This window comes from Staurois parvus, unplaced genomic scaffold (genome assembly GCF_062004578.1).
Source record: "Staurois parvus isolate SC_StPar_1 unplaced genomic scaffold, SC_StPar_1.0 ptg000232l, whole genome shotgun sequence".
Taxonomy (NCBI): Eukaryota; Metazoa; Chordata; class Amphibia; order Anura; family Ranidae; genus Staurois; species Staurois parvus.
In genome coordinates this window covers 1,257,731-1,282,970 of record NW_028318028.1, presented here as the reverse complement: position 1 = coordinate 1,282,970, position 25,240 = coordinate 1,257,731, and the positions used below count along the sequence as shown (strand labels likewise).

Here is a 25,240-nt window from a genome sequence, read left to right as displayed (position 1 = left end):
TTTTTTATCTTTACAGGGGAAATTTTCAGTCACTTCCTGTGTGGTCACTGAGACAGGAAGTCAAACTTGCATTTCTGCAGGAGCACAGAGCAATAAAGAGAGGACATGAGTTCCTAACCCTACAGGGTCTAAAAGACCCTGCATGTCCCCTCTGGGCTCCACTGAATGTATTGCAATACATTCCTTTCCGGCTTAGCTAGCCAGGGAAAAGTGACAGGGTGACAGCTCTCCTTCCTCTACGCCACTCACCATGTCAGAATAAAAGAGTCCCGATCTCTTACATTCTACTGCAAATACAATTACATTTAAACCGTGAAAACTTTTATTGAACTAAAATTATAATATAACAAATATTTACAAAACTGGATATTGAGCAGGATGTGTATTCAGTCGCTATCGCTGCCATCACTGGAGGCAGAGCCCTGCTCACTGCCACTTTGCTCTTCATTTTCCTGCTGGGATCGGTCACTCCCAAACGGACTGCTGCTAGCGCTGCGGCTTCTCCGTCCTCTGTTTTTGTCTTCCTCTTCTTCCTCCTCACTGCCGCTTTCCTCTGCTTCGCCTCCACTTTCATTTTGCACGTCATCATCACTGTCATCATCATCGCTGCCAAAGATTTCCTCCTTGTCCCTGGCAGCTCTGTCTTCTTCACTGCTCTCCTTATCCTCTTCTTCCTCTTCCTTCTCCTCTTGGCCATCCTCTCTCTCACTCTCACTTCCCGAGGCCTCTCCGCCACTGCCTTCCTTCTCACTCTCACTGCCCTTCTCTCCGTCTTCTGCATCTATGGGAGACACAATCACTTGGTAATCAGCAATGCTAGCAAAATATACATTATGTACCAAATCGGCTGTAGAAGTTTAACGCAATGATGTCCATCTTTAATTTGTTTGCATTACCCTTTCCTGCACAAAACAAGGTTTGTTTATCAGACCACCAATTTTGACAAACATGTCTCCTACCTGACTGTGGACGTCAGACAAGCCTAGCAAAATAGAAAGTCAGATAATGTGTGATTTATGCAGAACACAGCTTGGGAAAGAGACACAAGAAGTGTGGGAAGGTTGGGGACAGGAATGCTCTACTCCCTGTCCCAAAAGGTAGGTGGGCAACTCTTGGTCCGTGAGCTTTCATAGAAGATGGGGGGGGGGGGGGGGGATGTGTTCCGAGTCTTGATGCACATTAAACTGGGTGACCTCTAGCCTGAACTAGCAAAGTCCAGTAATGGAACACAGAGTTGAGGGCCCGTTGGCCAACAGTGGAGAACACTAAGGAAAACATGAGGGGCGAATGACCCCTGTCCATAGTATGATCAAGAAGCACATATTGGAGGAGATTTACTAAAACTGGTGCACACAGAAGCTGGTTGATTAGTATGCAGAGCTGCCCTATATTCTAATTCAGCTTGTTCAATCAGCTTCCAGCTTAATTGGTTACTATGCAGAGCTGCGCCAGATTCTGTGTACACCTGTTTTAGTAAATCTCCCCCATGGTGTTCAGAATTGATGCACTGTAATATAAAAAGCATCATAATTCACAAATTACAAGGGTGGTACACGCATATGTCATCATAAACAATTATAACAGCAATCCTCAAATATTATATTGGCTTATTCAGACAATTACATTGCATTTATTCTGAGGCTTCATAATGCCATAAATTAGATCTGCATTGAAATTTTGCCAATTTTCATTACAGGTTACTGCTAAATCACCAATAGACTGTGACAGGGATTACAAGCCTTAGTAGCAAATGTAAGTTATTCCCGAGGTTCTTCTAATCTGTGTTGTCACTCTACCAATTGCAGACTTCAGGTGCTCCCATGGAACAAGAGCCTGTGTACGAGTCTGCTATCACCACTGTGTGCGCTCTGTGCTGCTGAATATATACAGTACATGGAACAGGGACCGTTACATATCAGTAACATACAATGTTAGCCACAATTTTCTGTTCAATTGTACCTAAACAAGTTTCTCACTGTAGCCCTATGGGGCATTGTGCTGCCATCATCACTGGCTAAAAACTAACCAGAACAAAGCTTACATACTAACCAGTTCAATTGTGGTAACATTGGCATTAATATACAGCAGTCTACACAGAACCATAAAAAGACCATACCTGATCCCTGAGTATCGTGATCCACTTCCATTTCCTCCTCTTCTTCCTCTGGCTCATGATTCTCCAATTGAGCTCTGCGGGCTTCCTGCAAGTGAGGAGAGAATTCAGCAACATATACAATGGCTCCCCCTACTGGACAAAGTGTGCCTGACACATTCAAATTCAATGTGTACATTTACACCCATGTCACATCAAAGCCGATTTTGAAAACATGCGACTTACACAGAAGTCGTACGATTTCAAAGTCGGGTGAGACGCCGATTTAAGGTGCGATCTGCAAGACATCTGACACAGATGTCTATGCAAATTCGCACCAAAAGTAGTGTATATACTACTTTAGAAATCGGTGCGGCTCCGACCAAGTCGGAACCGCATCGATATGACCGCTCTAATAGCGGACAATAGGGTGCGACTTGGCATACTATATGCAAGTCGTATGGCCTGCAAATCGCACCCGATGTGACTGGGGTGTAAGGTGTATGGCCATACAAAGTAAACACGCCTGTAGTGATGGTTCCAGCACTTGATTTTACACATGCACGGGTGTTATTTTTTTTAAAAACAAAAATCCTGTAATGCATGTCAATGATCAAAATTACATTGCAGCTAGAGCTCCCATGAGCCACAACAGGCGCACTGTACGCTGTACGGCCACTATGCTGTAATGAATGGCCACGTGAAAGAACACTTAAGCTTTGTTACTGCTTTTTAAAAATATGTAAATACTTTAATGTACATCATCTGGACACAGGTACACTTTAAAGTACCCCTGTCACCAGAGAAATATCAGTGTTGCCTTTGTTGGCCTCTTAAAAATGCTAGTTGCCTGGCCAAATCTGGTATTCATATTTTACATCTCAGACCCCCAAAACAAGCATGTAGTAAATAAGTCCCAAAACAAGCATGTAGTAAATAAGTATCAGAATTCCTTATCATTATACTCTCTAGACATCTGGGGACAGTGATCATAGCTACAGCCTCAGCATGACAGCCAGGGAACTAGTATTCTCAAAAGTGGAAGACTAGATCATTTTCTGGTCACTGGTAAATTTTAAAGCACACCTGGACTAGAAATAAATACTGCATACACCATCCGCTGAACTGTATAGACCCAACCTACAACTGCTTGCAGGAATATTCTTTTATCTTAAAATGTCCTTAAAGTGGTTGTAAACCGCAGACACGAAATATGAACGCATATCCCGCTACAGTGTGTACTTGTCTCAATTAAGACCACTAAGTGTAATTTCCCTCTGCTGCTTCATTTCACTGCCATCATCATGAATCAGTCCTGACACCAAGAGAAAAAAATATGATGGGGAGGAATCTCCAGCACAACACCTGTGATTGAGAGCCTCAGCACTCTTCCTGTGTGCTGTGTGGAGGCAGGGGGGGGGGGGTCCCTTTCCTCCAATCAGCTCTCTCCTCACTGAGCTCTGCAGTGTGTAATTTAAGCTCTCTACCTGGTCTTTTGAAAGCTCAGACAAGCTTAATGAATGAATGTAGAGAAGACTTCAGATAAACAGGTACAACTTGTGTAGAAGGATTTGTTTCACCTCTGTTTAGAACCTGAGGCCAGTCACTTCACTGGGGAATGGATTTAAAACCACTTTAAGCCCCAACACTCAGGGTTCAATAAAGTCCTCTATCAGGAAGCTGTCAGTTTGACCCACCCTCTAATGTTTTCCTGTGGTCAAAGAGCCATCATATTAGCAGCACCTATGGTATGGGAAGGGGCCATTTAAACCACCAATGTCTGTCTATCAGGAGGTCACTAACTGCATTAGAGAATGTTCCACATTTCACGGCTACAAGTAGAAAAGATCATGCATGCGGATAAAGGCGAGTGATAAAATAAGTAAAGCCACCTGTTGATTGTGCTCCATTCTAGTACATGTAAACCATTAAAGGAGAGCTTTTGCTTTGACTATGAAGGGAAATGCAACAGATTTTCATTTTATGTCTCCCTCCCCAGCAGAAATCACTCAACTCTCTGTTCAGCCGATAAGAGCAAGGAAAGGAAGCTCTGTGTAGATTCTGAATCATTCTAGTTGGAGGTTACATAGGGCTTAGGATGGTCTCCTCACTCCCATGGCCAAGTACCCAAAATCAGTGCTTTCACATGAGACAATAGGGACATCACATGATCATCTATATGCTGAAGCTCTTGGTCTCTTTCTTCACTCACTGGCTCATGGAGCATCAAGAAGATGAATGAAAGGGGAGTATGTGTAGCTAAGGAGTGGGGAATAAAAACAAACCTCTTGCTCTGACCTACATGGCCCCTAAAGCAAAACCTTTGCTTTGTTCAACTCCAAATTTAAAAAAACATGATTGTATATTTTGAATGGTTTCTGGCAACTCATAATATATACTGCCTTATTTTCTAAGCACCTGCTAGATATACCACCAAGATTTCCATCTCCATCTGACATCACTGAACACAGTCCTACCTGAGCCTCCAGCTCCTTCTCATTCATGTCTCTGTGCTTCACCACCAGGACAGCATTGGTTCCGGACTGAACTCCAGCCTTCACCCTCCTCTTACTGAGACGCACTCTGCACCAAACAAGCAAGACTCTGTATCAGGTTTACACCTCTCAACAATAACAAAGTCACAATGGAACACACAGCCGGAATCGTATCAAACTCTTGGATCATAAACACACAAACCATAAAGAGGAGCTCACCTTGTCTCCAGCTCATTGTAGTAAACGCCATCACCCTCTCTGAAGATGAAGAAATAATTCTCCTCGTAGCCCTTGCTTGCTTTGTTTTTGACGTTCCAGTTGTACTCTCTGGCAATCTTGTAGTCATATCTTTATATTAAAAGCACAAGTTAAAAAAATAAAACATGCATCTCCCATTTCATAAAAACAGGTCTATAAAAGAAATAATAGGGCAGCCCTACAAAAAGAAGAGATTTGTGTTTAGTTTCTTCACTTACATGTCCTCAGCCATATAATCCAGACCCTCCTCCTGGTCCCTTTTTCGTTTCCGCATGGTGTCGTCACCCGGCAGGAAATACGCTACAAACTGGTTTCCTTCTTCATCCATCATGCCTCTGGAATAGACCAAAATGGAAAATGACACAGGGTTAAAATCTAGGTTTCACTCTTTTTTCTTGTTCAAGGGGTGGTGGTTACATAAACATAAAAACATACAGCAATTTTGTTTTGTTTAGTGGAGTGGGGAAAGGTTAGCACCTGTCAGGTGTGTTGTTGCATCTGCCCCACTAATCATTTTCCATTCACTTTCTATCTCAGTTACAAGTGGAAAATCAACCAACAGGAACATCTTTCCAAATGAGATTCAAGCAGTACAAATTTGACCAAGGTTTCTAACCTGTCCCCTTTTTACAAACTAAATTACATAACTGGGCTGGAGTTACACTTTACAACCAGTTGCTGTCTGCCTTATAGCAACTTTACTGCAACAGGGTGGCCACTCTGTGCAGAATTACATTATATATATATATATATATATATATACACATACACACACATTATATATACATATACACACACATATATACATACATTCATATGTGATCTTGCTTTTCCAGGTAGTGGGCATGTGCATTGGCTCCTGTAAATGTCAATCACCATGTCTCAGCCAGCAATTCATGTCCGTGACCCGTTAACTGATGGAGCAACTGACAGGAGAGAAATCTGTGAATTTAAACAACACAGGTTTCTCTTCTGTCAGCAGGAATGTGTCGGTTTTTATCTTCCTGCAAAACACTGATCACTGGAGATGTCAGTATCAATTAGTCCGTACCCACCCAGTGTAAGAATGCACCCACCACACTATCACAGTCCCTCTATAAGTTGCTATCCGCCGCCATTACTAATAAAAAATTTTGCCCACTCACAAAGAAATGATTAGTCTAAAAATCGAATGGTAGGTGTATTGTAACACAGAAACAAAATAGCAACCACAAATTCAAAAGAAATGCATGTCTAACAAATTATGCACTGATTTGCATGCTCAGGAGGGAAATAAGTATTTGATCCCCTTCACAAAACATGACTTAGTACTTGGTGGCAAATCCCTTGTTGGCAATCACAGAGGTCAGACATTTCCTGTAGTTGGCCACCAGGTTTGCACACATCTCAGGAGGGATTTTGGCCCACGCCTCTTGGCAGATCCTCTCCAAGTCATTAAGGTTTGGTGGCTGACGTTTGGCAACATGAACTTTCAGCTCCCTCCACAGATTTTCAATGGGATTAAGGTCTGGAGACTGGCTAGGCCACTCCAGGACCTTAATGTGCTTCTTCTTGAGTCACTCCTTTGTTGCCTTGGCCGTAAGTTCTGGGTCATTGTCATGCTGGAACACCCATCCACGACCCATTTTCAATACCCTGGCTGAAGGAAGAAGGTTCTCACCCAAGATTTGACAGTACATTGCCCCGTCCATCGTCCCTTTGATGCGGTGCAGTTGTCCTGTCCCCTTAGCAGAAAAACACACCCAAAGCAGAATGTTTCCACCGCCATGTTTGACAGTTGGGATGGTGTTCTTGGGGTCATAGGCAGCATTCCTCCTACTCCAAACACGGCGAGCAGACTTGATGCCAAAGAGCTCAATTTTGGTCTCATCTGACCACAACACTTTCAACCAGTCCTCGTCTGTATCATTCAGATGTTCAGTGGCAAACTTCAGACGGGCCTGGACATGTGCTTTCTTGAGCAGAGGGACCTTGCGTGCACTGCAGGATTTCAATCCTTGTCGGCATAGTGTGTTACCAATTGTTGTCTTGGTGACTGTGGACCTACTGCCTGGAGATCACGGACAAGATCCTCACGTGTAGTTCTGGTATGATTCCTCACTGTTCTTATGATCATTGACACTCCACAAGGTGAGATCTTGCATGGTGCACCAGACCTAGGGAGGCTAACAATTGTTTTGTGTTTCTTCCATTTGCGAATGATTGCACCAACTGTTGTCACCCTCTTACCAAGCTGCTTGGCGATTAATTTGGTAGCCCAGTCCAGCCTTGTGTAGGTCTACAATCTTGTCCCTGACATCCTTGGACAGCTCTTTGGTCTTTGCCATGGTGGAGAGTTTGGAATCTGCTTGATTGCTCCTGTGGACAGGTGTATTTTATACAGGTAACAAAATGAAATTAGCAGCACTCCGTTTAAGAGACTGCTTCTAATCTCAGCTTGTTACCTGTATGAAAGACACCTGGTAGCCAGAAATTCTTCTGAATGATAGGGGATCAAATACTTATTTCCCTCATGAACATGCAAATCAGTGCGTCATTTGTTAGACATGCATTTCTTTTGCATTTTTTGTTGCTATTCTGTCTCTCAGTGTTACAATACACCTACCATTTGATTTTTAGACTGATCATTTCTTTGTGAGCGGGCAAACATTCAAAATCAGCAGGGGATCAAATACCTATTTCCTTCACTGTGTGTTTATATTTATTTCCCCCCCAGTATCTATACTATTGTTTGTAGATGCTATAATTTTCATGCAAAGCAGTTACTATACACTTACTGGGATTTTTTTTTTTTTACCAAAAGGCATGTAGCAGAAAACATTTTGGCCTAAATTTATGAAGATTTCTTTTTATTGGGTATGTTTTATAGCAAAATGTAACAATATTGTTTATTTACATTTTCGGTCTTCTCATCTCTGTGGTCTAGATGGACTGCAGCGATGTCATTACGTCACTTCCAGTTCTGGTCCAATGTACACAAGGCCAATTTTTTTTTTCTATTAGATCAATTTTTTTTTTATTTTTGGATCAAATGTTTTACATTGTCTTATTGACCTCAGATCTCTCCAACAAAGAGGACCTGTCACTGCTTTTTTTTCTATCACAAGGGATATTACAAGGGCTGTCATAACCAAAAAAAAAGTTTGTAGTGCATTTTACTCCACTTAGCCAACAGATATATTACAAAAGGGGCAGCTTAGGCACTTCTGTTGACCGTGTCATTCTTGTTTCGCTCCAGACCTGCTTGGAGTCCATGTGTAAATATGTACTCACTAAAAGCTGGATTCTGCTATTGGACTGCTCCTAATGATTGTGCCTACTGATACAATGCCCAGCATTATGTTGTTTGTGGGATGTTTTATTTCTTGGAAGCAGTGAAAGCACTACTTGAGGGTCCTGCCCACTGGAGTGATATATAAGCTATAACTTTTCTGCAAAAAGTTGTTTGATTTTTTTTATTATTTTCCCCACAGGCTAACTCTTTAGGTCTACAGGATCCTGTACTTTATAAACTGCAGCACAGTGAACATGGATGGATGCTTACCTGATCATGGCTTGTGACATCATATCCAGGGCTGCAGATCCTGTGGCCTCCTTAGGTGCAGGATCAGAATCAAATATGACCTGAGCGCAGGGGTTAATCCACATCTAGAAATTGAACCATAATAACGATTATAACATAGAAAAGAATGTCAAGAATGAATCTGCAATGATGCAACATATCAGCTAAATATTCAGCATTTCAAAGAATTCCTGAAAATACTAGACTTTTGGCTGTTTCTGGCTTCATTGAACATCCACTTTCTGATCTTTCCTGTGAAGCATGAACTCTGAAGTGCTCATTTCTGAGCACCTCTGGGTTGTAAAACCATAGGCTGGCTGGAGAAGAAACCAATAAAGCATGGTTTGTACTCAAATGGCTTCAGCGGAGTTCAAAGGTGACAGGGGTCTGCTAAAAAAAACCTGTGACCTTTAACATGAGATCACATAGAAGGCTTGTCAGCCCTCTTGTAAGAGTTTAAAAAAAATAAAAAATTCTAAGTGCATTAACATGAAGATTACGTGACACATCAGGTTTTACCACGCACTCAAAAGTGAGAGCAATAATTCCCGGACCCTCATTCATGGTTAATGCCATCTCAATGAGCTGTAAAGGCTTTTAAAAAGAAACACCTATGAAGTTTTGGGCGTCTTAGTTTTTCACTGCTTCGTTGGTCCACAAAATTTTGAGGCTTGATATATTTGGTATCTATGTAGAACCTTATCTTTTAGATTAACAGTAGCGCAAATATTGTGTGACACAAACCATTGCAACTACCGACATTTTACTCTAGAAGGTCCCTACTTTCAGAAAATAGTCTTTTGAAAAGCAAGTACATCCCATGGAAATTGATGACTTCAACATATTTGAACAAACATTAGATCTTCATTCAAACAGTTCCAACCAATAAAGTGATATAATTGAACAATCTACACATAAAACTGATATGGTGTATTCATTCTCATAATCTAAATTAATGAAAATGAAGATTATTCATGTGGGGAAAAAAAAAAAAAAAAAAAAAAAAGGAAGGACGTACACCCTCACATTTACCACCACTTAAAAATACATACATTTAGATTTAGGGGTACCAGATTACAGATCAATGAACTTGCCCTATATATACACCTCAGATATCTAGGGTCAGCTATACTCTGCTAATGTGTTCGATGTCATCATACCAATATAAAAAAAAGCTCCGTAAAAAAAAATTGTGGGTACCTAGAAGTTTGGCAAAGTCTTTGATAAAATAGACACATAATAAGAATAAATAATCAGTCCACTATAGGGAGAATAATCTAAAAGTGACTATTTGTTCAGGACTAACCATTCCAGCAAATTCAGTTCAAGAGCTGACTGATGCTAGAAGAAGTCGCCAATAACCCCAAAATTCCATTGCGGGAACTGTAAGTAATGCTTGCAACAGTTGGTGTCAAAGTGCATTCATCTACAATCAGGCAAGAGATTGCACCAATCCAACCTGCATGGAAGTATGCTATAACATTAGCGTGAGACTATGTAGAAAAGGACCGTCCTTCTAGAGCAATGTAATGTAGACTGATGAACCAAAGAAAAGAACTGTTTAGCCACTGCAGCAGTAGACGTGTGACACACACCGAAGACAGCATTTCAAGAGAAGAATCTTATACAGACTGTGAAGCACAGTGGTAAAAATGTTTTGGCTTGGCTGCTTAGCTGTTGAAGGAATAAGCAGCTTGCAGTCATTGAGTCAGGTATGAATTCTACATCATATAAATGTGTACTTCATGAAAATTTGAGGTCATCTGTCCAAAAGTTTAGGTTGCACCAGAAGTGGATGCTTCATCAAGAAAGCAATCCAAAGAACACTAGCAAATCCAGAAATTGAAATGGACAGATCATGCAAGGAATCCCACAAACATTGAAGGACCACCACATGGAGGTGCATAGATCAAGCAGATATCGAAGCACGGTGAGCAGTTATACAATGAGCTTACAAGAAGCCATTTCTGCTAAGGCTTCTGAGACCAAGGATGTATTTACTTTTTCAACAGTGCATATAGTAATATTTTTCTTGAATAAATGATTGAAAGGGCACATGCTTCTTGTGTTCTGTTCAAGTAAATCCCCTTTGTCTGTAGGGACTGCTTGAATAAACTCAAAAGAGTTGAAAAAGAGGTATTCTACTCACCTCTCTGGTGACCCATGACTCCTACCTAGACCGCAGGTAGGCATGTTTACCGATCTCAGATCCTCCCTCTCTATGAAGCCTCATGTACATTATACACAAACACATACACTCTGGGCGCACAGGATTTATCTCACAAGAGGCTGTATTCCCACCCAAAATCACCAGAGGAACCCTCTTAACACTGGCTGTATTGAATGCTGTACAATTCAGGTTAAAAAGTTAAATGAAAAGAACTTCTGTCTTTAGCACAGGTGCAGTTTTGTTCTGGATAGTGGGGGCAGCCAACTTATATTAGGCCTTGCCAGGCATTTCTCTTCAAGACTATACCTTAAAGTCAGGGAAGACAGGCATGACCTCCACTGGGGTAACACGAGGCTTGCTGTAATGCTGAGCAATCTGAAGAGAAGAAATTAACAGCGTTAATAATGTGTTCCTCTACTGGGGTTCTGCGACGATCTACCTGTCAGTCCTAGGCAGCTGACAGGCAGTTTGCTTTGACATATGCAGTTAGGCAGGGAAGTGGCTAGCATACTATTGGACGCAGCGTGCTGTTCCCCGTTGGTCCCTCCTTCCCATCCTGGGTGCTTGTATGTGACATCACCTGTGCTGGACAGGATAGGAGGAGGGGCTGGCGGGAAACAGCACACCACTGGAGGACTGAGAAACCCACCACTGAAGCCAGTACTGTTGTGTGCCCTGCTGTGTCCCACCCTACACTGTGCCCAACCGTCTGTCCCGTGTAATGTGCCCTGCTTCCCCCTCATAGTTACATAGTTAGTCTGGCTGAAAAAAGACAAAGTCCATCCAGTTCAACCATAGAAAAAAAAAAAGTTATAATCCTATACCCACAGTTGATCCAGAGAAAGGCAAAAAAACCCCAGCAAAGCATGATTGCCGAGAGGATATTCCCTGGATCAACTTTACCTATAAATGTTAGTATCCAGTTATATTCTGTGTATCATGTAGTGTATTCCCCTGAAACCCCGTGTCCTGATGCTACCCCACACACTGTTTATCTCAAGTTGGACCCAGAACGGAGCATCTCTGCAGAAAAAAAAAAAGCACAAGTTTTACATTAAATAGGTACGTATTAATATTTATTCTTTTATTTAATGTTATGTCTAAAAATAATAAAAATTATTATTATTATTATTATTAACAGCTCACTGATAATATTCCATGAGCTGTAGATATGAACAACATTTCAGGGGTTCCCTAAGATCTCAAATTTTTTCCCAGGGTATCTTAAAGGTAAAAAGGTTGAGAAACACTGATGTAGACAGTATGACAGGCTCATCACATATTGCACTCACAGATTTCTGAGCATCTTCAAATGTCTTTTCGATAGCTGCAATCTGACTGTCTCGGTCCTTGTAGATGTCCTCCTCTGTAAACTGCTGCTTGACGGACACTCCGATCCTGCATTGACACAATCACTGCAGGGTTAAACTAACATGAAGTGTGAAAGCCGCAAAGGAGCATGGGAAAACAATCAACAACACTGAACTTACTTGACTTCAGGCTTCTCATTGGAGACGCCATATCTGTTGAACTCTGTGGAGATGTACTCAGTTTTTCTCATCCATGGAACTACTTTAGCATGCTGCTGGGACCTATATGTACAACCGAAGATGAAGAAAGAAACCATTATGCCTAATCTATTACAACCCCATTTCAAAAGAGATGGAACGCTGTGTAAAATCTACATAAAACAGTCTCATAAACCTATATTTTATTCACAAGAGAAAATGGAAAACATATCAAAATGTTTAAACGAGAAAAGTACTAGTCTAGACGCATGATCTGGCTCCCCTGTGTCAGTCAGCAGTGACTGCTGGGAAAGGGAGAGAGCGACAACAGATGGGCCATAGGAGCATATGAGTGACGTCACCACTCCAGGCTTTACCAGCCGTTGTCAAATGCTCTCCTCTCTCTCCTACAGCCACAGCTGGCAAACACAGTGAAGATCAAATGACCAAACCGGAGCAGCCAGAAAATAGGCAAGTATATACCTATCTTTCTTACACAGGTTAGTCAGTATAAGTGTCCTAACACAGGAGGGGGAGGAGTAGTTGGGTATAGACTGGAATTCCACTTTAAATGGTCCTTTATGTAAAGTAAGAGGAATTAAAATGACAGGGCTCGTGGAAAGATGACAAGCACAAAGTTATAAACAATACCTCTTGGAGCTGGTGGGTGCCTGAATTTCTTCTTCAAGAAGCTTCTCGTCAGCTATATCCAGGGGGACTGCAATTAAAAGTAATAATTTTGTATGTTTATTATCAATTTAAATTTAGAAAAAGCCGATGCATTCTGTAAGGTGTAACTAAACCCTCCATTGTGCTGAGGACATGCCATCTTGGCCTCTTTTTCGATCTGCAGTTGCCATTGTACTGCACATATGATCAGCTGTGACACCACCCATCTGAGGGCTGGAAAGCTCAGTTGAGAGTAGACAAGCAAGCTGACAACTGTGATTGTTCTCACCAGAAGCAAACACTGTGTGTGGGCTAGTAGGCAGAGTATAAATGAAAACAATGCAAAAAAGTTTGACAAAAAGTATTTAAAAAGGAAAAGAGTGGGAAGTGAAAAAACAAACATACATACTCACCTCTATGGTTGCACCATCGATCCGATGATGCAGCTGCACCCGGTCATCTCTAAGCCTGCAAACTAAGTCATCAAGTGACCGCTAATCACTCATTCTTGGTCCACTCTGGACAGAGCAGTAACTGTCAGTCACCCTTCTGTGCTCTGCTCCTCCAGTGATCAGTGGAGCGCCAGGCTGTGGAGGGGGCAGGAGCGGATGGCTCAGGCTTTCAGCAGTGCTCTTAGAGTCTGAGACAGCTGCCAGTCAGGCATCTGGGTGAATCCCGACATTATTGGATACATCCAGAGACTGAAGCGGCTCGGACGTCAGCAGACAGCAGACTTTAGCTCACTGTCAGCTGATTCTGGGCCACAGGGATGCAAAAGTGCACTGCTGTGACCCACATGAGAAGTATGACCAAACAGGCTTTGGTCATACGTTTAATGAACATATCTGAACTTTCTTTTGAGAAATAGTTAAAACAGTGCGGGTTCAGTTAAGCTTTAATTCTTAAAGGAAATGTTAAAAGGTACATTTATTTTTATTTTGATACAAAGTGCAAACCATGATCGTGTAAAAAAACAAAAACAAACACTCTTGGGGGAAGAAAAAATTAATATCAAAGCAGCTACCACATTTAAAGTGTAAACGCTTACATTCACCCAGTGAAGTGACTGGCCTCAGGTAATACACAGATGAAACAAATCCTCCCACATAAGTTGTACCTGTCTATCTGCTGTAATCTCTTCTCTACATACATTTCATAGTGCTCATTTTATAAAGCTTGTAGAGCAGTTAAAAAAATGAGGTGGAGAGCTGAAGTTACATTCTGCAGAGCTCAGTGAGGAGAACACACTATAAAGGGCTATGCTTTGTTCATATTTCATGTCTGAGGTTTACAGCCACTTTAAAGTGGAGTTCCACTCACCTGTCAAAAAATAAATGTCTGCAGCTACAAAAACTGTGGTGTGTCCCCCGCAGCCCGTTTCGCCAGCCATCCTGGATTCCAGCATCTTCAGTGTGGGAACCCAGCTGTGATAGCTTGCGGCTTCACAGCCGGGTACCCACTGTGCATGCACGAGTAGCACTGTGCTTCATGAATGGTCCTGTAGTCTTCTGGGATCTGTCACGTGTCTCAAAAGACTACGCCCCCCCCACAGGTGCCAATCCTTAATGGGGAGCGGGAGAGCAGTCAAAGCAGAACTTCCCCCTTTGGGTGGAGCTCCGCTTTAAGGAGTGCATTCCACAGACGGGAACTCGCTCCCTTAATAGGACGTCACCAAGACCCAAATATACGGGCAGCAGCCTAGCCTCAAAGCATTACGCAAAAATTTGTCCTCTGCCATCTTACTGGTCTTTTAAATTCAAGGGGGATTGAATACAATTAGATAAGTTACTGGAGGCTATGCTTCCTGAGGGTGTATGTTTGCGAAATGGATTGAGGATGGGCCGCTGTTGTCATATCTGAGGAACGATTTCCAGTCTGTGGAACGCACGCTGTGGATGTGAACGGCGCTGCCCTCACTACTAGCTTATTGAAGGCTGTTCGAGCTGTTGCCTCAGAGACACAAATAAATGGGAGTACAAAAGTTATGTTTTATGATGTCTCTATTCAAATAAATATAATACACTGAGACTATTATAAATTTGGAAATATGTCATGTGTCATCCATGAGAGTAGTACTAGAGCTTATGGTGCCACTGGATCCTCTTTGTCTCCACCTTAGTAGTTTAAATTATAAAGGCTTGGCAGGCTTTCACAGGTCATAAAAGGTTTGGTGAATGAGCATTTCTTCCCCACATGTGGCGGTGCACAGCATTTCGATTAAAACATTCCACTATTGTTTAAGAGCACAGTGTTTGGGAAGATATATATTCTGGTTTCAGACGTGTTTTGTGACTTAAAGTGGAACTACACCCAAAAGGGGAAGTTCTGCTTTTCCTCCTCTTCCATGTTTGAAGTGTCTTTTGGAGGGAGGAAGGGGAGCAGGTACCGGATTCTGAACAGATAACCGCTGCTCCTTCCACTCTGGCTGCCTAGGTGAATGGAGCTGAAGTTCCTCACCCTCCTCCTTCCCATGCAGCCTCTTGGGACATGTCAGATGTCCAAGGAGACTGCAGGACAAATCACGGGACGCATGCGCAGTTGGCAGCCAGCTGAGAGGCCGCAAGGAGTCCCAGTCGACTGCCCACAATTTGTATTTATTCACACCACGTATACTCCCTTTTTTCCATTTTTCTGAGTCACTTTCACTTATTTAAAAGTAGTAGCGCCTACTTTTTTTCTTTATTTTGCAATTATTTTCCAGATGACTAATTTTTAGAATAATATTTAAATTTAACCATTTTCTACCTTTTAATAAAATGCAACATTAAAAAAAAAACCCTTTTGATTGTATCACAATTTTAATTCATTGTCATTTTACTTTTAATCTACAGTATTATTTTTTTTTTTAACACTGATCAAAGTAAAAAAAAAAAAAAAAAATAGTTTTTTTCTGGGCTTTAGGTTTGTTACTTTTTTTGTCAATGGATGGTGAAGAGAATGAACTGCATTAAATTACAGGTAAAACACTGTAAGCGCACCTATTGGGGCCGCAATTGCACCAATGGTGCACTAAATTATTCAAGCTGTTTGGAAAACAATCTTTCAATCCAGGATATTTTACAAAGTCCTGTTTACAAGCAATTTATCCCCTTTGTGATTTCAAGCACTAACTGCTGTGGATGATTTACCCAGCAATAATCTGAGGTGAGCATTTCCTTGCCAGCTGGTTGTATAGGGTGTGGGGTAAATTGGCCACAGAGAAAAGTGACTGCTAGGAAAAGAAAATGATAAGATCTGCCAAGGTTTCATTGAGAGAGACCATTTTCAGGATAGACAATTTAAAGAAAAAAAAAAAAAAACACAGGGTCACTATTTAGAAAGTCAGAGTGAAATCAAAACTCCTTATCTGCTTATTTTGTCCTGAAACCACCTGACTGCTAGGAATGAACACTTACCTATGGCAGCATTCTGACAAGGATTTTATTTAGACACCTGACAGCTCACAGACAGCACAGAAATTGTTTGCACAATATTACTGTTATGGTACAGCATTCAAAACACATACAAACATGGAACAAACACTTAAGTCTGTTAAAAGGCAGGGATGAGCACTCAAGGCTGAAACTGATGTCAGTGGTTCAAAATGTTCTCAGTCAAGCCTGCAGGAAAGTGTAATTGCTATATATCCTGTCCAAGGGATAATTGTAAACTTAAAAGAAAGGGTCACTGGTGGCAGGAAGTGACGTGGTCCTGCATCTTTACTCACCATTGGGGTCTATGCGATATGTATCAGGGTTGATCAAGTCAATGGTGACTCCCAGGTCTGGCTCAGTTAGAAGATCATGTTTGTGTTGTTTTTCAAGAGATGTGGCTTTATACTGCACAAATCTGGAAGAAGACATCAGGCCTGATCAGAAGAGAACTGGCATCTCGGCAAACATTACAGTTTGTGGCACTCACTTACCTGTTTTGATCGAAGGGGTATGTTATAAATTTGGGATCAAAGGGAATATCAGGTAATGTATTGCAGTATTTTACCCGACATACAACTCCAGACCTGCAGAAAGACAGAGAAACAGTTTAAAAATAAGAACTCTGAACTGTACAAACTGAAGCTGGAGTGCATATTATACAGGAAAAGCTACCCAGGCTTGGGAATATGAACACAAAATACAGAAACCGCACACTCTTCTGATGCCACTGTCTGAGTTCCCACGATGCTTACTACTAGCCCTAGGAAAGTGAATGTAGAATTCCCTGAAGTCAGAAAATGACAATGTACGAAGCTTCATTTACAAATACAGTGCATTGAAAAAGTATTCATACCTCTTGAAACTTTCCACATTTTGTCATGTTACAACCAAAAATGTAAATGTATTTTATGTGATAGACCAACACAAAGTGGCACATAATTGTGAAGTGGAAGGATAATGATAAATGGTTTTCAACATTTTTTCAAATAAACATTTGAAAAGTGTGGTATACATTTGTATTCAGCCCCCTTTACTCTGATACCCCTAACTAAAATCTAGTGGAACCATTTGCCTTCAGAAGTCACCTAATTAGTAAATAGAGTCCATCGGTTTGTAATTAAATCTCAATATAAATACAGCTGATCTGTGAAGCCCTCAGAGGTTTGTTAGACATTAGTGAACAAAAAGCATCATGAAGGCCAAGGAACACAGACAGGTCAGGGATAAAGTTGTGAAGAAGTTTAAAGCAGGGTTAAGTTATAAAAAAAAATCTCAAGCTTTGAACATCTCAATCTATCATCCGAAAATGGAAAGAGTATGGCACAACTGCAAACCTACCAAGACATGGCTGTCCACCTAAACTACCAGGTTGGGCAAGGAAAGCATTAATCAGAGAAGCAGCCAAGAGGCCCATGGTAACTCTGGAGGAGCTGCAAAGATCCACAGCTCAGGTGGGAGAATATGTCCACAGGACAACTATTAGTCGTGCACTCCACAAATCTGCCTTTATGGAAGAGTGGCAAGAACAAAAATTTTTATGGATTTATAGAAGTTAAGTGGAAGGACAAATGGGATGTTTTCATCCTTTTTTTGGTTTTTGATTTTTATATTTTGGACTTTAATTGGAAATTATGGTTATAATTTAAGGAAGGGTTTTTATTATTTTTTCACTGAGCATATTTATGTTAATATTTGTGCACCTTTAAGGGTAGAGGTGAAGTGTGCTTAAAAGTAATTGGGTAGAAATAGTGATTTATATTTATTTTATGTTTTCGTCCTGTCTTCCATTCACACAGACACGACCATCCAAATTTCCACGGCAGCTGGTGTTGTTGAGAAGCCCCTCTGTGTCCACAACTATAACCTTAACATGGGAGGGGTGGACTTCAACGACCAGATGATGAAGCCGTACTTAATTTCCCGAAAAGCCAGACACTGGTACAAAAAAAAGTGCCTGGTTATTTATTTCAATTGGCTCTGTACAAAGCTTTTGTGCTTTACAAAGCAACTGGATGAAGTGGTTCTAAAACTCCAGGAACAGATCATCACAGCCCTTTGTAGCCAGAAGGTGCTGTGGCCCAAACCCCCAACCCAGATGAAGTGAGCCGGCTGCATGAGAGGCATTTTCCCGATGCCATTCCTGGTACCCCAACCCAAAAGACACCCCAAAAAAGATGTGTCAGTAGCAGACACGGAATTAGGCACGACACCCACTTTTTTTGTCCCTTCTGTCCTGGCCAACCTGGTCTCTGCCTCAAGGACTGCTTCTGTCGCTACCATACACTAGTGGACTATTAATACAGCGCAGTCTAGGGCTTATATATACACACAGGGTCTTGAACTATGTTAGGTAGTCAGGAAACTGGCTATCACATTTTAAGAGACCCTACCATCTGGATGTTAGTTTAAAAAAAAAAAAAAAAAAAAAAAAGGTAAAAAATAAATAAAACCAAAAATAGTTGTCGTTATTTACTAAGTTACTTTTTGTTAATGTTTTATTGAGTTACTGTTTTGTTAATCATTACTATTTTCTTTGCAGAAATGCCATTCAGCTGCAGCACCAATATGTTTATTCTGACAGCAACAGGGTCTTGCTCTCAGAATATACGTCAGTGCATGCAGTGCTGTTGGATGAGAAAAGAAGGAGCATACTTGCCCAAGCATGGGGGCCTGAGGTGGCCAGTGAGTGGATCACTCCTGTGTTTCAGAATATATTTTTAAAAAAATATTTTTGGCAAAGATTTCATCATCCAAATTGACTGATGTGAAGAGGAATCTGTTTGGTTCTTTTTTTTTTTCGTTCAGAAAAAAAAAAAAAAAACCTTTCATGTGCGCCCACCATTAGAAGTGGGTGGATGCAGGGCGAGTATATTCTAATGGTAGGCATGCCACACATTCTTTCTGGCAGAGATTTCTCCTTTTTTTTCCCCATTCAGCCCACGGGCTGCATAAAAAAAAAAAAAAAAAAAAGGGGGGGAAGGAGGAGGAGATCGCATATATACTCAACAAGGACCAGCTACATACCGGTACATCACTGGACTTTGAGTGTTTATACCAGGCTGATAGATCTAACCCTCACTATTGTTGAGAATAAAACAGTTACAGTCCCCTAACAAGTTGTTACAACCCTATATGTCTAAAAAACTTTCTGAAGGATCAGTTAGGATGAGAAGGAATTGCAAGGTACACAAAGGTTACAAAGAGGACGTATTGGATATGCGAATACAAGAAGAAGTGAGTTCTTAAAGATCCTCTTTGTTGACTGATAAAGATAAGACTAATGTTAGTAAAATTTATTGTCCTTTCATTACTAACTTTTCTACCAAACACTGGCAGATTAAAACGGATCAACCAAAAAGGTTGACTTTAAAGATTTCCATAATTGCAGTCAAATTTGAGAAACATCAATATACTTTTATGTGCTCCCATTCAACATACATACTTACAAATAATAATTGAAAAAAAAAAAATTCTTCCTCTTCTAGTTGTTCCTTTGGAGCAATTTTCTACATAGGACAGAAAGCTTTGTTTGTTTGGAATAGCTTCCAATGTGCCACTGAGGCACAGATAAGAGGTTTTTTTTCTTAAAGAGCATTTAAATGCAGTGTACCACCCAAGCCTTGAGAACCTTATCCCTTGTTAGGACAGATGCTGTGCACATCCAGATTACAACTGATAATGGAAATCTCCCAGCACAGTATAGACATGGATCTCTATGGCAAACATAACTCCCCAGCACCCTTCATAACATTACATAGAAGGAGGAAGCCAATTAGGATTTTAAAAAAGTAAGCAGCAATTACTAAATATATTTAAAATTTTACTAAACCCAGGACCCTGCATTCACTATATCTGGTCTCCCACAGTACACAAGACATGAAAATAAAATTGTTCTAGTAAATGTAAACTGCTAAATACCTCTCATCAACTACTAGAGTCTTGTGACTATCAGTGTCCAGCTGACCACCTGTTAAAGCTCATAGGAGCTGTCATTCTGCTCTAGGAGGATGCAGAACCCCTGACCTATCTAGCAATACACACCAAACTGAGCATGTGCAGAGTGACTCCACACAATATGTCTTCTCAGGAGATAAAAGAGGGACACTGGAAGAAGGGGAGGATGAGAGAATTCAGGATCAAACAGCCTTTTTACACAATGCAGAGGATTAACCCCTTAGGTTCCACAGGGAGTAAAAAAAGCATGCTTTACTGCATCTACAGACTGATTTGACTGTTGTGGGTTTAGTAACACTTTAAACTATGTGCATGGGAATATGTAACAATAGGTGTTATCCTATACAGGCTACAAAGGTGGAAAAAAAACACTTCAAACTTTGTGTCAAACAATGACCATTGGAATCTGGCTGCTTTGAGCCACACCCCCATTTTTTTATAAATTAACCCCCACATAATAGATCTTGTGAACAACTCACCGTTCTGGAACTGTCCGGTGGGCATTGGACCTGGGAGGACAAAACAGAGCGATATTAGGTATTGCAGTAAATAGAGGCGGACATATTTCTTACAGAAAACAAAGTACCTCTTGCTGAGATTTCAATGTTATCACTCTGTTAAACTCTTCATAATACAACATGAATTGAAAATCCAGGGGAAACCATTGACACCCCTCATAATGGCCACAGAAACTGTGCTTCTCAGTAAAATATTCAGAGGAGCTCAGTGACTACACAGCGCACTGCTGTAAACAATGCACTGCAATGTAGAACATGAAACTAAGGCTGGCCATAGAGGATTCTCTTTTTTGATCAGCCAGCGAGCTGATCGAACGGCATCCACACAAGCGAGGTGAATGGAGGAATTGTCCCTGCTGTGCCATTGGCTGCAGCCACTAATCGCATTGACGGCTTTCCAACAGTCATTTTGTCGAAAATTAATAGCCATATGGCTGATCTAAGCTGAACTGTGATCCATCTAGAACCAGCTTTAGGCAGCAGTCCCCAGACTACAGCCCTTTAAATGCCTTTATCTGGCCCTTGACACCAACAATGGGACACTTTCCTCCCACTGACACCAACGATGGGGCACTATTGCTCCCCCTGACACCAATCATGGGGCACTGTTGCTCCCCCTGACACCAATCATGGGGCACTGTTGCTCCCCCTGACACCAATCATGGGGCACTGTTGCTCCCCCTGACACCAATCATGGGGCACTGTTCCTCCCCCTGACACCAACCATGGGGCACGGTTCCTCCCCCTGACACCAACCATGGGGCACGGTTCATCCCCCTGACACCAACCATGGGGCACGGTTCCTCCCACTGACACCAACCATGGGGCACGGTTCCTCCCACTGACACCAAAAATGGGGCACGGTTCCTCCCACCGACACCAACCATGGGGCACGGTTCCTCCCACCGACACCAACCATGGGGCACGGTTCATCCCACTGACACCAAAAAAGGACACCATTACTTCCACTGACACCAAAAATGGGGCCCTGGACTACATACAGTTAACCCTTTGATTGCCCTAGATGTTTAACCCTTCCCAGCCAGTGTCATTAGTACAGTAACAGTGCATTAGTGTCACTGGTTCCCACAAAGTGCCAGATTGTCCGCCACCATATCGCTGTCCCACTATAAGTCGCTGATTGATGCAATTATATATATATATATATATATATATATATATATATATATATATATATATATATATATACACACACACACACACACACACACACACACACACACACACACACATATATACATATATACACACACACACACACACACACACACACACATATATATATATATATATATATATATATATACATACATACACACACACACACACACACACACACACATATATACATATATACACACACATAAACACACACAGACACATACACACACACCATAGTTTTTAGACGCTATAACTTTTGCACAAATCAACCAAAACACGTTTATAGGGATTTTTTAATATGTAGCACAATAAATATTGGCCGAAATTTATGAAGAAATTAGATTTTTTTTATTGAATATGTTTTATAGCAGAAAGTAAAAAATATTCTTTTTTTTCAAAATTGTCTTTTTTTGTTGTATATAGTACAAAAAATATGTAAATAATGATCTGTGAATTACTGAAAAGACCCATATTGTGTCATCGATTGATTTCAAGCAAGACATTGCTCTAATCAAAATTACTCCGATAGTCTGATTAGTCTGGACAGAAAATAGAATTGTAGGAAATTAAATAATGTAATATGATTGTTACGTGTATAGTGCACCAAACAATCTTTTGACTATATTTCCAAACAGATAATAAATCAATTAAAAATATGACCATATAAAAAATAATTCTGTGTATGGCCACATTAGGGAGATTCAATCACTCTAGTTGTCCTGAACAGCAATGTCACTTGGAATGAAAGGGAGAGGCAAATCATAGAATTTCGAGTTGCCACCAGAACAGGAATAGAGGGGAAACATTCCAATGGGGACACATGTTCCTGTGACAACTAAAAGGAAATACCCTCACATAGGGAATATATCTTCTCACTTTCTGTTAAGTCCACAGGACAGGAAATGAAATCTCCCTAATGGGAATCATATGGCAAAAAAGACAGATTAACCACTTACCTACCACGCTATAGCCAAATGACAGCTACAGCGTGGTCGTCCAGTTCTGGGAGGCAGTCATATGATGTCCTCCCAGAACGTTCCCCCCCGCATGCCCCCCAGTGGTGCACCCCCGGTGCTGTCTGTGATTGCTGTGATCTTTGGACATAGCTGATCCCATTACATGGTAAAAGGTCAATCACAGCGGCCTTTTACCACTTGATCAGCTGTGCCCAATCACAGGTGACCACCATGTAAATACCCTTACCGGTTATCGGCAGTACATTCCTCACACTGTCACAGAGTGGGGGAAAACACCGCCGATAACCAGCGGTTGTCAAAGGAGACATCTGCATGGATAATCAGGGCACAGATTATCAGTGCAGCCCCAAAAGTGACAATCAGTGTCCAACAAGGTAGACAAAAATCAATTTAAAAAAAACCCAAAAAAATAGAATTTTTTTAATTTAAATCGGATTTTTTTGATTTTTAGCAAATGTATTTTAATTAAATGCTTTTTGAGTAAAACTCGATCTAAAAGATAGTTTTCTACAGTGAATGGGACTGTCTGAGTCAACAGCGGGTCAGAGGAGGAGCTGCTGCGGGACAGAGATGACAGTTGCTCTCTAAAAATTATGATTTAAAATCGAGCCTTTTCACTAGTAATTTAAATCAAATCCACCCTGGTGCCCAACAGTGCTATTAGTGCCCATCATTGCTGCCTATCAGTGCTGCATATCAGTGCTTCATCAATGCCCACCAGTGCCACCCCATCAGTGCTGCCTCACCAATGCACATCAGTGAAGGATAAAAATTACCTATTTTCAAAATTATATAGAAATAGAAACAAAGAACTTTTTTTTTCAAAATTTTCAATCTTTTATTATAGAGCAAAAAATCAAAAAACCCAGTGGTGATTAAATACCATAAAAAAAAAGCTAAAAATTTTTTTTTATAATTTCATATGGGTACAGTGTTGCATGACCGAGCAAAGTGTGACAGCACTGAAAGCTGAAAATTGGTCTGGACAGGAAGGGAGAAAAAGTGCCCAGTAGGTTAAAATATGGTTCATCTACTTGTCAACCGCCCTACACAGGATGGCTGCTCTGTGCAGATGTGCAGAATCACACATATACATACATACATACATACATACATACACGTGTATGCACGCACACGTGATTCTGCACTCCCGGGTAGGGAGTGTGCAAGTGCGACACTTCTGCTGTGATTAGTCAAATCATAAGCTGTTCAACGGGTGTTGGCACCCACTGTTTGAGGAGGAGACACAAAGGAGCTCTGTAGATGTAAACAATGCAGTACCCCTATAAGTCTCTGATCGCTGTCATTACTAGTATAAAATAAATAAAAATTCCAGTATATATCCCATAGTTTGTTGACGCTATAACCTTTGTGCAAACCATTCAATATACGGAAATTTTTTTTTTTAACCAAAAATATTTAGCAGGATTACATATTGGCCTAAATTTATGAAGAAATTTGATTTCTTAAATTTATGATATTGTATATTTTAAAATTTTGATTCCCCCCCAAAATTGGCAATCTTTTTTTGTTTATTGTGTAAAAATTAAAAAACCCAGTGGTGATCAAATACAGCTTAGGCAATCGCAGAAGTGGGAGCGGGTACATGTCAAATCCAGGTACCCCCTTCCCAAAGGTGCCAATCCGTAACGGGGAGTGGGGGACGAACCCTTGAAGTGGAACTTTGGGTGGAGCTCTACTTTAAAGTAGATGGATAGAGAAAGGGAGAGTTAAAACCCCTATCAGTTTATTTTTTCCTATCTGTGTCCCATTGTGGAGATTTCCCTTCACCTCCTGTCCCATAGCCAAAACAGCAAGTGAGAGGAAATCTCTGCAAATTAAGGGAATCTCTTGGGGACCCCCAGGTCACCAGAACTAGTGTCCCCCAGGGGCGGGCTGACAACTCATGGGGCCCCAGGGCAATAGGGGATCATGGGGACCGTGTCAGGAATGGACTCACTACTGGTGGCGGGACTCACCTGCCATGTGAGCTGCAGTACCAGGGCTGGCCAGCGGGTGGTCTCAGCAGCCAGAAGCTCACTCCTGCAATCAAGTCATCACCTGAGGCTGATTGCAGGAGGTGTATTTAAGGAGTAGCCATGCCTGCAGTCAGGGGCTTAGTGTATAGTTTCCCTTGGCCCCTGTATCCTGATCCTGCCTGCTTGTATGCCGACTCTGCACGAACTCTGCCTGTACCGACCTCGGCTATTCCTGACTACTCTTCCGCCTTCTCCTTGTACCTTGCCTGCCCGTTTGCTACCGACTACGTTTAGTATTGTTATCTGTTGGAGGTTTGGTTTGTTTGCACTGCGTTTATGTATTGTTTAGTCTTTAATAAATGGTATTGTTTATACTATACCTGAAGCCTGCGTTTCCCTAAGTCAGCCCACACACCTCTGGTCATACCTGGAGCCCTGACATTACACCAAGGCCATTCCTGAC

At 41.3% G+C, this 25,240-nt stretch overlaps 1 protein-coding gene across 1 annotated transcript in view; it reads right to left on the bottom strand.

Annotated features, from left to right (window-relative positions):
* Positions 1-304: 304 nt before the first annotated feature.
* The window catches only part of PAF1 (PAF1 component of Paf1/RNA polymerase II complex), a 36,131-nt gene continuing 11,195 nt past the window's right edge, over positions 305-25,240 (bottom strand). The window contains exons 2-14 of the mRNA XM_089679799.1: positions 20,601-20,630; positions 16,659-16,751; positions 16,461-16,582; positions 12,737-12,803; positions 12,068-12,169; positions 11,870-11,975; positions 10,884-10,952; positions 8,390-8,493; positions 5,064-5,180; positions 4,807-4,935; positions 4,570-4,675; positions 2,117-2,201; positions 305-781 (exon numbers count right to left, since the gene is read on the bottom strand). Coding sequence (XP_089535925.1) covers positions 387-781; positions 2,117-2,201; positions 4,570-4,675; positions 4,807-4,935; positions 5,064-5,180; positions 8,390-8,493; positions 10,884-10,952; positions 11,870-11,975; positions 12,068-12,169; positions 12,737-12,803; positions 16,461-16,582; positions 16,659-16,751; positions 20,601-20,630 — 1,525 coding nt within the window. The 3' untranslated portion in view covers positions 305-386. The remainder of the gene's footprint in view (positions 782-2,116; positions 2,202-4,569; positions 4,676-4,806; positions 4,936-5,063; positions 5,181-8,389; positions 8,494-10,883; positions 10,953-11,869; positions 11,976-12,067; positions 12,170-12,736; positions 12,804-16,460; positions 16,583-16,658; positions 16,752-20,600; positions 20,631-25,240) is intronic.